This window comes from Saccopteryx leptura, chromosome 11, assembly GCF_036850995.1.
Source record: "Saccopteryx leptura isolate mSacLep1 chromosome 11, mSacLep1_pri_phased_curated, whole genome shotgun sequence".
Classification (NCBI taxonomy): domain Eukaryota; kingdom Metazoa; phylum Chordata; class Mammalia; order Chiroptera; family Emballonuridae; genus Saccopteryx; species Saccopteryx leptura.
Genome location: NC_089513.1, coordinates 23,207,573 through 23,220,690, shown reverse-complemented (window position 1 = coordinate 23,220,690; position 13,118 = coordinate 23,207,573). Strand labels below are relative to the sequence as shown.

Sequence of the window (13,118 nt, the reverse complement as noted above, 5' to 3'; positions counted from 1 at the left end):
GTTACCTCACACTCTCACCAACACCAAGCTCAGACAATATTTTTACCTTTTCTAATATTGGAGGTGACAATGTTAGCATATTGTTGTTTTATTTGTATTTACTTCATTATTACTAAGGTGGCATGTCCTTTCTATAGCCTATCTTTTACCTACTTTTCTGTTGGAGCATCCTTAATTTTAACTGGTTTTTAAGAGCTCAGTCTAGATTAGGAACAATAGCTGGCCATATGTTATAGGAGTTGTAAATATTTCTTCCCATTAGTCATCTGCCTTCAAACTATGTATAAGACAATATATTTTTCCTTTGTTCTAAATAAGTCTTAGATATGAATGTTGTCAGTGACCAATCTTTTCCCTGCCTGCATTATTTTTTATATAAAACATATTAAGCATTTTTTCTTCTTGTTACATAGTGCTCATTACACACACACACACACACACACACACACACACACACACATATTAGTTCATTTTTGTAAATGGTGTAAGTTGGTGGTCTAGTTTCATTTTTTTTTCAGGTAGCTGTCCAATTTTCCCAACACCATTTGTTAAAGAGACAGTCTTTACTCCATTGTATGCTATTACCACCCTTGTCAAATATCAATTGTTCATAAAGGTGCGGGTTTATTTCTGGGTTCTCTGTTCTGTTCCATTGATCTATATGCCTGTTCTTATGCCAGTACCAAGCTGTTTTGAGTACAATGGTCTTGCAATATAACTTGATGCCTGGAAGTGTGATACCGCTCACTTTATTCTTCTTTTTCAAGATTTCTCATAATTATATTTTTTAAAGTTACAAAATTTATTTAATATTTTTCCATTTTTTGGTCATTAAAAAAGGATCTAACATATTCTTAGAATCTTAGAAAAGAGGAGTGTGGGATGAAAAAGTACACAAAGAAATAATTTTCAAAATTTCTTCCCAAATTTGGCAAAAGATAGATTCAAGAACCTAATTCAAATGCCAAACAAGATAAACCCAAACAAAACTATAACAAGACATATTGATGAACTTCTGAAACTAAGAACAAAAGGAAAAATCAATTTAAATAACAGTGGATTTCTTATCAGAAACTGTGCAGGTCATAAGGAGGTGACAACATTTTTTAAGTACTGAAAAAAAAAGAACTGTCAGCACATGATTCTATATCCAGTGAAAATATCCTTTAAGAATGAAGGTGAAATCATGACATTCTCATATGAGGGAAAACTAAGTGTATTTGTCACTAGCCTGAAGAACAGCTAAAGAAAGTTATCTAAACAAAAAGACTTATAAAAGAAGAAACCTTGGAACATCAGAAGGAAAAAAAGAACATAGTAACTAAAAAAATAAAAAAGTAAATATGTCTTTCTCCTTTTGAATTTTCTAAAATATTTTTGATAGTTGAAGCAAAATTATAACACAATATAACTATAAATGTAGGGCAAGGAAATAATTAAGAAAATTATATTTCAATAAGGCTTTCTCTTTAATGAAGAGAAAACTTGCCCCACGTTGTTCAAAACATAAATCATATATCAGTCAACACAATTTCTGCATTAAACTGAGATCATTCTATATTTATCAATTGCTTTTGAGGTGATTTGCACACAAAAAAATTATTTAGAACAGACTGACTGTATATTACCACTAACATTGATGACATTTTCTTTTTTGACCAAGTTACTGAATACCATGTCATAGTCATAGAACATCATGATGAAACATCTGTACAAAGATGGAGTCATAGTGTCACAATAACAGAATTCACTGTATTCAAAGTTAACAGATTCATGAAAAGCTAGAGTGAAGTATCTAGCAAACTGTCTTAGCTCTGTCTTGCTAAGTATTTTTCTTCATAAATTACTTATAGGATGACTTGTACAATTAGCAGATATATTAAAACAGGAAGGGGTCACTCAATAAAATGACTTAAGAAATCAAGATTCAGAAGAGTCACAGAGGCAAAGCTCATACCCAACAAGAAAAATGTAATCATATAGTACATATAATTTTGTGTCTTGGCCTGAAATATTTAAATTAACTTGCCATACTTTCCCAGGTTACCATAAAAATAATATTGTTATGTTCCCACTATCTAGTTTCATCTTCAATATTTCCAAGGCTTTAAAAAGGAAAGTCAAATCACTAAATGAATAATAATAATAAAATTTTAAATCACTGCACTAATAACATTATTAAAATGTTATCTGAGCAGGAATATGCTCATATATAGAACAGGATTTCAAAAAAAGGCAATAAAGTGAAACTCACATCCATAGTTTTCTTGAACTGTAAGCTCTTTTGTTTATGGACAGCATCCATTATCAGCTCTGTCTGTGAAGAGAACACAAGCACTATTAACAATAAAAAACAGAGAGTCTTGTTAATACCATCTTGTGAGTGCTAAGTGTTCAAGATAGATTATCTCACTGAGTCTTCACACAACCCAGAATGTAGATGTACTATTTATTATTCCCATTTCACAAATGAGGAAACTGCAGCAAAGAGGCCGAACAATTTGCCCAAGGTCCTATGGCTGGTTAATGGTGAGGTCCACCACTGAGAATCACTGATCACTTTAAAACACACTCTTCAACAAATCTGTAATCATGGAATTTTGATGCCAAAAGGGGCTTTTAAAACTTGTGAAAGTGCCCTTCGTATTTTATTATTTTATTTATTTATTTTTCTTCTTTTCCAAGTGAGAGGAGGGGAGATAGGGAGACAGACTCCCACATCCACCCTGACTGGGACCCACCCAGCAGCCCCTGTCTGGGGCCATGCTCACAACTGTGCTATTTAGAATGAGGCAGAGGCTCTATGGAGCCATTCTAAACGCCCAGGGCGGATGTACTTCAACCAGTGGAACTATGTCTGAAGAAGAGGAAGAGAGAGGGGAGGGGAGGGGAGGGGAGAGGAGGGGGGGAGGAGAGGAGAGGAGAGGAGAGGAGAGGAGAGGAGAGGAGAGGAGAGGAGAGGAGAGGAGAGGAGAGGAGAGAAGCAGATGGTCACTTCTCCTGTGTGCCCTGACTAGGAATCAAACCCAGGACATCCACACACTGGGCCAACACTCTACCACTGAGCCAATCAGCCAGTGCCCTCTTTGTAATTTAAATGGGGACTTTTTTTTTTGTAAGCATATATCAGCACAGTTAAATTAGAAACTTATGGCCCTGGCCGGTTGGCTCAGTGGTAGAGCATCGACCTGGCATGCAGGAGTCCCGGGTTCGATTCCCGGCCAGGGCACACAGGAGAGGCGCCCATCTGCTTCTCCACTTCTCCCCCTCTCCTTCCTCTCTGTCTCTCTCTTCCCCTCCGGCAGCCAAGGCTCCATTGGAGCAAAGTTGGCCCGCGTGCTGAGGATGGCTCTGTGGCCTCTGCCTCAGGCGCTAGAGTGGCTCTGGTTGCAACAGAGCAACGCCCCAGATGGGCAGAGCATCGCCCCCTGGTGGGCGTGCCAGGTGGATCCCGGTCAGCGCATGCGGGAGTCTGACTGCCTCCCTGTTTCCAACTTTAGAAAAATACAAAACAAAACAAACAAACAAAAAAATTAGAAACTTATAACATCACTTCCACGGCATCCATTAATGATACACCCTTCACCAACAAGGACCCTGGGCAGGAAGAAGGAAGAAAATATTTGGAAGACAGCTAAAAGAAGCTCTTCTTCCCCTCTGCACTCCATTTAACTCAAGAAGGGTAAGCTACTCTCTTGAATTCACTTGGGACCAATTTTTTTGTTGTGGTTGTGACATTAATACATTTATTAGTCTAAGTAATGCAGCTAATAATAAAAACTTAATAGTAGCTCAAAAGTAATAGTAGCTCCCATTTATCAAGCATTATTATATGCTAAGCAGTTGTCATGTATCACAACAACCTACTACTCTTATTCCCATTTTCTTGACAGTAAACTGAGGTGGATTAATTTACCAAAGGTAACACTCAGCAAGTAGTAGAGTTGAGATTTGAGCTCAGGAACTGATTCTTGTGCACTTGTTCCTAATCATGACCCTGAACTACCATTATCCTTAAAGTAGTTCTATAAAAGCAAATGGATACATAGAAGACTAAGAGATTCAATCATTCAAAATGAGTTATGGCCCTGGTTAGAGAGTCATCCCAATAATCCAAGGTTGTGGGTTAGATCTCCAGTCAGGGTACATATGAGAATCAACCAATGAATGCATAAATAAGTGAAACAGCAGGTTGATGTTTCTCTCTCTCTCTTTTCTCTTTCCCTCCCTAAAGTCAATAAATTAAAAAAAAATTTTTTAATGAGCTATGATGTTGCTTTTTTGAAAAATGATGTAATGCTCAACAATACTGAAAAAGAAACTCAAATGTGGTTTCTCTTCTGGAAAGTTAAGTTTCTGTCTGACCATACACACAAATATAGATTTCCAAGATACCTGAATAGAATATTTGAGATGGTATCGCTTTGAATATGAGCTTGTGGAATACATGAACTTCCCTTGGGGGAGACCCTAGAAGCCCTCAGAGAACTGAAAGGGAGGAAACAGGAGTAGCCATGCACCTGCTAATGGTGAAGATATAATAGACACAGAGCAAAGACAGGGCTCGCACATGATCCCCACATGGAAGGGCTCATGGGCAGATCCTTGCCATTGCAGCCAGGGAGCTATGTGGTTCAGATGATCCCCTTTGCCTCTGCCAAGAGGCGGAGCTGAGTTTATTCATTTAATAATGGTTTCTCATTTTACCAGGCTCTGTGGAGCATATCCATTGGCAATGCTGGTCTATTCCATGGCCCTTCCTAAATCTGAATATACACAATGCCATTCTTCCAGTTTGGGAGCTGTGACTATTTTATAGTTTATGGCCCAAGCCAGTCCTCCTTATCCCCAAGTTCTACATAACAGCTGCTTCAAGCACCTCTCAGGTGGCTACCAAGTTCTATGAGGCAAACCTTTTCACTTCATATCATTCCTCTCTCTGCCTTCAAAGATTCCTGGCATTTGTACATCAGCAGAATCCCAGAGAGCAGCAATCTTCCTCTCTCACCTAACAGGTATAACCCCTAGGGCCCCGGAAGTCACACTATTGGTGACCGTTGCTCAAAGCAACTCAGTGACTCCAAGTCCTGCTTTGCCTGCTACATCACCTTCATTTAAGTCTCCTCATGTCCATGGTTCACTTACTTATAGGGTGACCCCACTCATGGTGGCCCCAGCAAGTCAAGGGTTCTCTTTCAGATCTCCTTGGGGAAGTGCTTCTTTTAGCACTCAAATTTTCTGCTCTGAGCAAATCCAATGGAAATTTGATTGTTTGGTTATTGATAACACAAAGCAGTGCAAAAACACACAATCATCCCTGCTATAGGGTGGGGAGAAGTAAGTCAGAAGGGGAAAGAAAGAAGAAATTTATAAATGACTCAAATGTCCCTACCCTAATTATGGAACTAGCTTCTTAGTGATCTGTTTGTCTGTCTATCCCATGCAGACTGTGTTCTGAAAACTGGAAGTGTCATTCTCTGTAACCAAGGAGGCTCCTTTTTTTTGGAGATTGCTCTCTACACAGGCAAAGCAAAATTCTGCCATGATCATTCCAATCTTAGCTGAGATGGTAAAACTAGGTGGATACCAGAGCAGAGAATAACTGACCATGTGCTATCTCTATCAGACTTAGGACATGTTGAGCTGGGGAAGAAATCTCAGCCCCCAAAACATTAAGACTCCCCAGAATATCTCCTAAGACTCCTCCCTTCCTGCCAACCACCAGGAGTGAGAGCCTCATCTCTTACCACCCTCACCTATATTGCCTTTCACTCTGCTGGTTTTAACTTCAAGGTCACTTCCTCCTGGAGGTCTCCCCAGCCCTGCAGATTAGGTGTCCCTGCCATATTCAGATGGCACCTTGATCTCCCTTATCACTTAAGGCTAATCATACTTTATCCTGATTACATTGTCCTGCTAGCTTATCTGGACAAGCTTTACATTCAGTGAGGGAAGGATGATCATGTCCACGTTGTTCACCACCCTCAGAGAGCATTCATTGCATAAGAGAGTATACCCTAAAATTCTGACCAGCCATTCTACATTCCCAACACTGTCCCAGCTTAATAAAAGAAACAAACTGATGGCTTTCTTTGATAAATGTAATTTCCAAAAAGTGAAAGACCAAAGTGAGCAGGGTTTGACCAGTGGAAATGAGAAGTTAGCATTGACAAATTTTTTCCCAAAGTTTGAATTTTAAAAAAAGTATCTATATAAGGAAGTGGTACAACCCAGCGTTCATTGTGACACAAGTAATTACAAGTGTATTAATAAACTTCGGACTTCTCCCAGAAAGCTGGGAAGGCATTTTCCTGCTCTAGAGAGTACACACTACATAGGGAACTTGGATGTATAGGGAACTTGGATTACAGCAGCTGGTTGAGCACAGGCTGCTCTCTTGCCTAACAGAATTCAGAACACGGTATTCTAGCTATGAGAATTTACTCTTTGCAACTTGTTGGGAGGGGAAGTTTCAGAAGCCTTGCAAAATTAACAAAACTCTCTCTTACATGGGCTTCCCAGAGCATTTGAAGATGTAAGGAAATGACCCTCTTCTCTTAGTGGAAATCATGTGTGCAGAGACCTTGGTTGTCTAACGCATTTTGCTTCTCAAGATTTATAATTCCTCTAGAGAGGTGGGAAGGGCTGGCAATGTCAGCCAAAAATAGTTTGAGCATCCAATAAGTAGGTGTAATATACATATCACATCTGCTCTGAAAAATACTCTGGGCCAGATGGGCCCCCTCTGACCTGATATGTGAAGCTTGAATCTGTGCGAAAGCGTTTGATATGGTGCCCCTTAAATGTTTGCTCCAGCTTTCCTTCCTAGAGAGAGGAAGAGCTATAAGAGCTTCTCATGAAATGACAACAGGGGTAAGGCAGCCAGGCTCATAAGATGCTGCTGCCCACTCCAAATGCCAAGTGGCCACCAAGGACGTGGAACAGACTGACTTAAAACCACAAGCAAAGTTGTTGAGATAGCGATTTGGGTAGCATCAACCTTACCAACTGGCTGTCTATGGAATACAGACACTGCAGACAATGACCTTGGCAGGGTCTAGATAAAAAAAGGTTTCCAGAAAGCCCATGCAGAGCTGCCTGTGGAAACCTGAATGAAAATGTCTGCACGCCAGATAGGGAAGAGCTTGTCCCCATGGGAAGCTGGGTTCCAGCCCTGGAGACCAGACATAAAAAGAAAATTCTAGAGGGCCCCTACTTAGCTGCTGGACTAACCTTAACATACAAGTCTTTTAGGAGCAAAACAGAACAGAGTCAGAATAAGGGCTGGTCTAGTCTATGTAACACCTAGTATTTCCCAAATGTCTGCCAGTGTTATTACCGTGCTCCGTCCCAGCTCCTTCCACGTAGCTGGCCAGAGTAAATCCCATCAGTGAAAAAGAGCTTATGCACATCTGCTTTCAAGACAAAAGGAAGTTGGATTCCCCAGGGCCTCAGTTTCTCTGTTTGTAAAAGAGGGAGGTTGGACTACATTATGGTCTCCAAGGAGAATATGAGTCGCCTCAATTCCTACCCACCCCTTACTGTCCAGTCCAGGAGGAGGGGCGTGGTCTGGGAGTCCACCAGCTTGGATATGCTAGACCAGGGGTCCCCAAACTTTTTACACAGGGGGCCAGTTCACTGTCCCTCAGACCGTTGGAGGGCCGGACTATAAAAAAAACTATGAACAAATCCCTATGCACACTGAACATATCTTATTTTAAAGTAAAAAACCAAAACGGGAACAAATACAATATTTAAAATGAAGAACAAGTGAATTTAAATCAACAAACTGACCAGTATTTCAATGGGAACTATGGGCCTGCTTTTGGCTAATGAGATGGTCAATGTGCTCCTCTCACTGACCACCAATGAAAGAGGTGCCCCTTCTGGAAGTGCGGCGGGGGCCGGATAAATGGCTTCAGGGGGTCGCATGTGGCCCGCGGGCCGTAGTTTGGGGACCCCTGTGCTAGATTGTCCTGAAGAAAGAGTCCCCTCTGCAGGCAGAGTTTAAGTATGTGGAAGCAGATATGAAAAGAAAAGAAAAGCAGGTTGGGTCCATGAATCTGGCAAAAATCTTAAAAGAACTGGCCTCGGGCCCTGGCCGGTTGGCTCAGCGGTAGAGCGTCGGCCTAGCGTGCGGAGGACCCGGGTTCGATTCCCGGCCAGGGCACACAGGAGAAGCGCCCATTTGCTTCTCCACCCCTCCGCCGGCTTTCCTCTCTGTCTCTCTCTTCCCCTCCCGCAGCCAAGGCTCCATTGGAGCAAAGATGGCCCGGGCACTGGGGATGGCTCTGTGGCCTCTGCCCCAGGTGCTAGAGTGGCTCTGGTCGCAACATGGCGACACCCAGGATGGGCAGAGCATCGCCCCATGGTGGGCATGCCGGGTGGATCCCAGTTGGGCGCATGCAGGAGTCTGTCTGACTGTCTCTCCCTGCTTCCAGCTTCAGAAAAATGAAAAAAAAAAAAAAAAAAAAAAAAAGAACTGGCCTCGGGAATAAGTGGGCACAGAACCATGAGTCTCCACGTGTTCCAGTAAACAATCTTCTAGGTTAAAAGAAAAGCATGGTTGCATGAGGGTGGGAGCCGAGCCAAGATCTTTAATGAACAAACAAGTCTGGAATATTCTGCCATATGTAAGGCAAGATCTTAACACGTATGCAGACCAAACCTTTTTCCGTTGTAGCTTTTGCTTTTCCCTGAATTCTTCTATCTTCCTGGCCTCTTCTCTCAGCGTCTGTGCAAGCTGAATGTGACATTGTGCCACACTGTCTACTTCTGCAAAAAGAATTTTAAAAACATAAATAAACAAGAGCTACATATGTCTGAATTCAAACATAGAAAACTTAAAATTATAGACAAAATACTGGAGCAAGGGATTAAATTAATCAACTGCACTTGGTCACCAACATTTATTGAGCCTGTCCATGTGCCCAGCATTGCCCTGGCCACCAAGACCAAAGCTAATAAAACTTCAGCTTAGCCCCCTACCACTACCTGTTCCTGCCCTGCTGTATGTGCAGGGTCAGGGAGAAGCTCGTGGAGCTTACATGGAAAGAGACATTACTAAACCCACCACAATTTCAAATTTGATCTTTATTTCTCAGTAGAAGACCTTTAAGGTTCCCTAACATCTCATGTGCCTGAGCATTTTAAAGAAAGTCATACATCCAAATTTTGGCTAGTGAGAGCTATCTCTGGATAGAAAGATTATTGTTGATTTCCGCCTAGTTTCTACAACCATTGCAATGAGCATGGCTTACCTCTATAATCGAGAAACTAAAATTTTGATCTTATTTGTTCCACAAAAACAAATTGAAGTATGCATTTAAGCTAGAAATCCTAATAAATCTGTTCTAAAAATTTTTTTTAAACTTCTGTGTCAAGATAACCTGAACATTTGAACAAGGTTAGAAGATACATGACAAACTGGAAAAATATTTTTAATTTATATAACAAAGAGTAACTACAAGTTTTCACAAATATATAAATATATATGTATATACATAGATATATATAGATATGTTCCAGTATTAAAAGTGGTTAAAGAACATGAACTGTAAAAAAGATCAGCTCAATGGCCAATAAACATTTGAAATTATATTCAGCCTTAGCACTACTGAAAAAATGCAAGATTTTAAAACATAACTTTTTTAAAGATTTTTTTACTGATTGATTTTTGAGAGGGGAGAGAGACAAGGACAGGGAAGAGTGGGAAACATCAACTCAGAGTTATTGCTTCTCGAATGTGCCTTGACCAGGCAAGCCAGGGGTTTCGAACTGGTGACCTCAGCATTCCAGGTGGACACTTTATCCACTGTACTACCACAGGTCAGGAAGAAACATATAATTTTTTACCTCTCAGTTTGGCAAAATTTTTGAAGCATGAAAATACGTGGTCTTGGCAAGCATGGGGTAAAGCAGCACAGCTGGTGGGAGAAAAAGCCATACAACCTTTCGGGAAGAAAGTGGGCATTTTGTAGAATTAAAAATTTTTTAAATAAAAAAACGAGGCAGATCCACATGAACTGAAATAGAAAGATGTCTATGATACATTGTTAACTAAAAAACTAAATTATAGGGAGATATGTATAATATATTCTGTACATATGTGTATGTATTCAATTAGAGGGAGAGAGAAACTAAGTTTTAAATGCATAGAAAATGGTCTGGAAAGATATATACCAAATTGCTAGCATGATTAAAAGTTGATATTTTTCATTTAAAGAACAATTTAAAAACATATACTTTACCCCATAGATTCTGATGCACTGCCATGGTATGATCCTATTTGTTTATATAAATAAATACATACGTAAATGTGTGTGATGTATAAAAATGTTAGAGGAGGCCCTGGCCGGTTGGCTCAGTGGTAGAGCGTCAGCCTGGTGTGCAGGAGTCCCAGGTTCGATTCCCGGCCAGGGCACACAGGAGAAGCACCCATCTGCTTCTCCACCCCTCCCCCTCTCCTTCCTCTCTGTCTCTCTCTTCCCCTCCTGCAGCCAAAGCTCCATTGGAGCAAAAGATGGCCTGGGCACTGAGGATGGCTCCTTGGCCTCTGCCCCAGGTGCTAGAGTGGCTCTGGTGGAGACAGACCGAAGCCCCGGATGGGCAGAGCATCGCCCCCTGGTGGGCAGAGCATCACCCCCTGGTGGGCAGAGCATCGCCCCCTGGTGAGCGTGCCAGGTGGATCCCAGTCAGGCGCATGCGGGAGTCTGTCTGACTGTCTCTCCCCGTTTCCAGCTTCAGAAAAATACAAAAAAAAAAAAAAAAATGTTAGAGGAATATTTACCAATAACTGCTTAGCATTAAAAAGTGAAAACTCATGGTGATAGAAGGAGACTTGACTGGAGGTAGTGAACACACAATTACAATGTACAGATGAAGTGTGGAATTGTGCACTTGAAACCTGTATAGTTGTGTTAATCAGTGTCACTCCAATAAATTCAATAAAAAGGAGAAAAAAGTAAAAGCTAGGGTGTTTACTATCTTTTTCACAATTAGCAGTCTCATTAAAAATTTTAATATAAATATATACTTTTAAATAAGAAAATGAAACTACTCATTGGAAAAAAGAAAACAATAACTAACATATATGCTTAGGAGACCCAACCTATGCTGACACCATGGTTGGCCTTGCATTACATATAAGAAACATGAAAAGAGCCTGACCAAGTGGTGGTGCAATGGATAGAGTGTTGGCCTGGGATGCAGACAACCCAGGTTCGAAACCCCAAGGTCACCAGCTTGAGCACGGGCTCACCAGCTTGAGCACGGGATTGTTGGCTTAAGCTTGGGATCATCAATATGATCTGATGGTTGTTGGCTTGAGCCCAAAGGTCACTGGCTTGAGCAAGGGATCACTGGCTCGGCAGGAGCCCCCCAGTCAAGGCACATATGAGAAAGCAATCAATGAACAACTAAGGTACCATAACAAAGAATTGATGTTTCTCATCTCTCTCCCTTCCTGTCTGTCTGTCCCTGTCTGTCCCTCTCTCTGTCTCTGTCTCTCTTGCTAAAAAGAAAGAAACATGAAAAGATACTGACCATATCTTTAAAAATGTATTCACTGATGAGTTAAAGAGGGAGGAGGATACCTTCTATGGAAAAGTTAAGATGAATACTTATGTAGCTTACCTTTACGAAGGTCTAGAACCACTCAACTGGCTACACAAACACTTTCAGCATGTGTACATACTATGTTACCAAGTAGTTTGGAAGCACCAAGTATTCTGAAGAACAGAAAGCCTTAAGGGAGAACCTGAGTAACAGGCCTGGGAGTACTATCACTGGACAGGACCCCATGAAGACCAATGTGCCAGGGCCTCACCCTGGACTTCAAGTGTGAGAACCACTGCCCTGGGGACCTCCAGCACTCATCCTGATATGCAGGTGTGGAGGGTTCTCCAGCTCACTTTGGCTCTACAGAGCTGTTTCTTACCTTAGAAGTTCCTTTCATTTCTTTCACCCAACATGAGATTGCTGTTCAAATGCGAACCCACCTTTGATGGCAGACACAGAGCTGCCAAGGACGGCAAATACATTTCTAAAGAATCACTTACGCTGCTTGAAGACTTCAAGGGCCCGCTTCAAGTTGCTAAAAAACAAGTGCATAGATAATGTCAAGTTCTGGAAATTGGCTGTACAATCTTACTACATAATGCCACTGCATGCTCCTCTCAGTCCAAATCTTAGACTACAGACTCATCTTCACCCCCAACTTGAGAAGACAGCAAGAGATAAAGACTTCTTCAGTCCAGTTTTCCCTTTCTTACACTCTTTTTCTTTTTTGTTTTTGTTTTTTGTGGTTTTTTTGTTTTGTATTTTTCCGAAGTGAGAAGCGGGGAGGCAGACAGACAGACTCCCACACGCACTCAACCAGGATCCACCCGACAAGCCCACTAGGGGGCAATTCTCTACCCATCTGGGGCATTGCTCCATTGCAACCAGAACCATTCTAGCACCTGAGGTGGAGACCATGGAGCCATTCTCAGCACCCGGGCCAACTTTGTTCCAATGGAGCCTTGGCTGTGGGACAGGAAGAGAGAGATAGAGAGGAAGGAGAGGGGGAAGGGTGGAGAAGCAGATGGGCACTTCTCCTGTGTGTCTTCGCCAGGAACTGAACCCAGGACTTCCACGCGCCCAGGCCAATGCTCTACCATTGAGCCAACAGGCCAGGGCCCCCTTTCTTACACTCTTAATCTTGAGCACAAGCATCTGTAATTCTTCCCAGTCCACCTGGGTAGAGCAAAATCCCAAATTTTTTACATTTAATTTCCCCCGAAGATAATTTAGGAGCTATGGTCCATTTTTTCCAAGAGTAAGAGTCATTCTTTAAAGCATAATAATTAGAAATATGGCTATAAGCCAAAAAAGGAAGGGTTCAGACTTGGGCTTTTTCATCATTCATCAATCATCGCATACTTACTGAGTACAAACTAGGGTCAGGCATTGTGTTAAATGTTGGTGATTCAATGGTACAAGACAGACCTCAGAGTCTAATGGAGGAGACAGACGTGAACCATACTGTATTAGTGTTTTTTATTGCTAATAACAGACTACCATAAATTTAGCCTCTTAAAAGCAATACACATTTACCTCACAGTTTCCTGGAGATAACC

General features: G+C 41.5%; 1 protein-coding gene across 1 annotated transcript in view; it reads right to left on the bottom strand.

Moving 5' to 3' along the window:
* Positions 1–13,118, bottom strand: part of PSTPIP2 (proline-serine-threonine phosphatase interacting protein 2) — a 76,258-nt gene that overhangs the window by 15,278 nt on the left and 47,862 nt on the right. The window contains exons 4-6 of the mRNA XM_066353062.1: positions 12,060–12,094; positions 8,669–8,775; positions 2,255–2,317 (exon numbers count right to left, since the gene is read on the bottom strand). Of these exons, the coding sequence (XP_066209159.1) occupies positions 2,255–2,317; positions 8,669–8,775; positions 12,060–12,094 (205 nt within the window). The remainder of the gene's footprint in view (positions 1–2,254; positions 2,318–8,668; positions 8,776–12,059; positions 12,095–13,118) is intronic.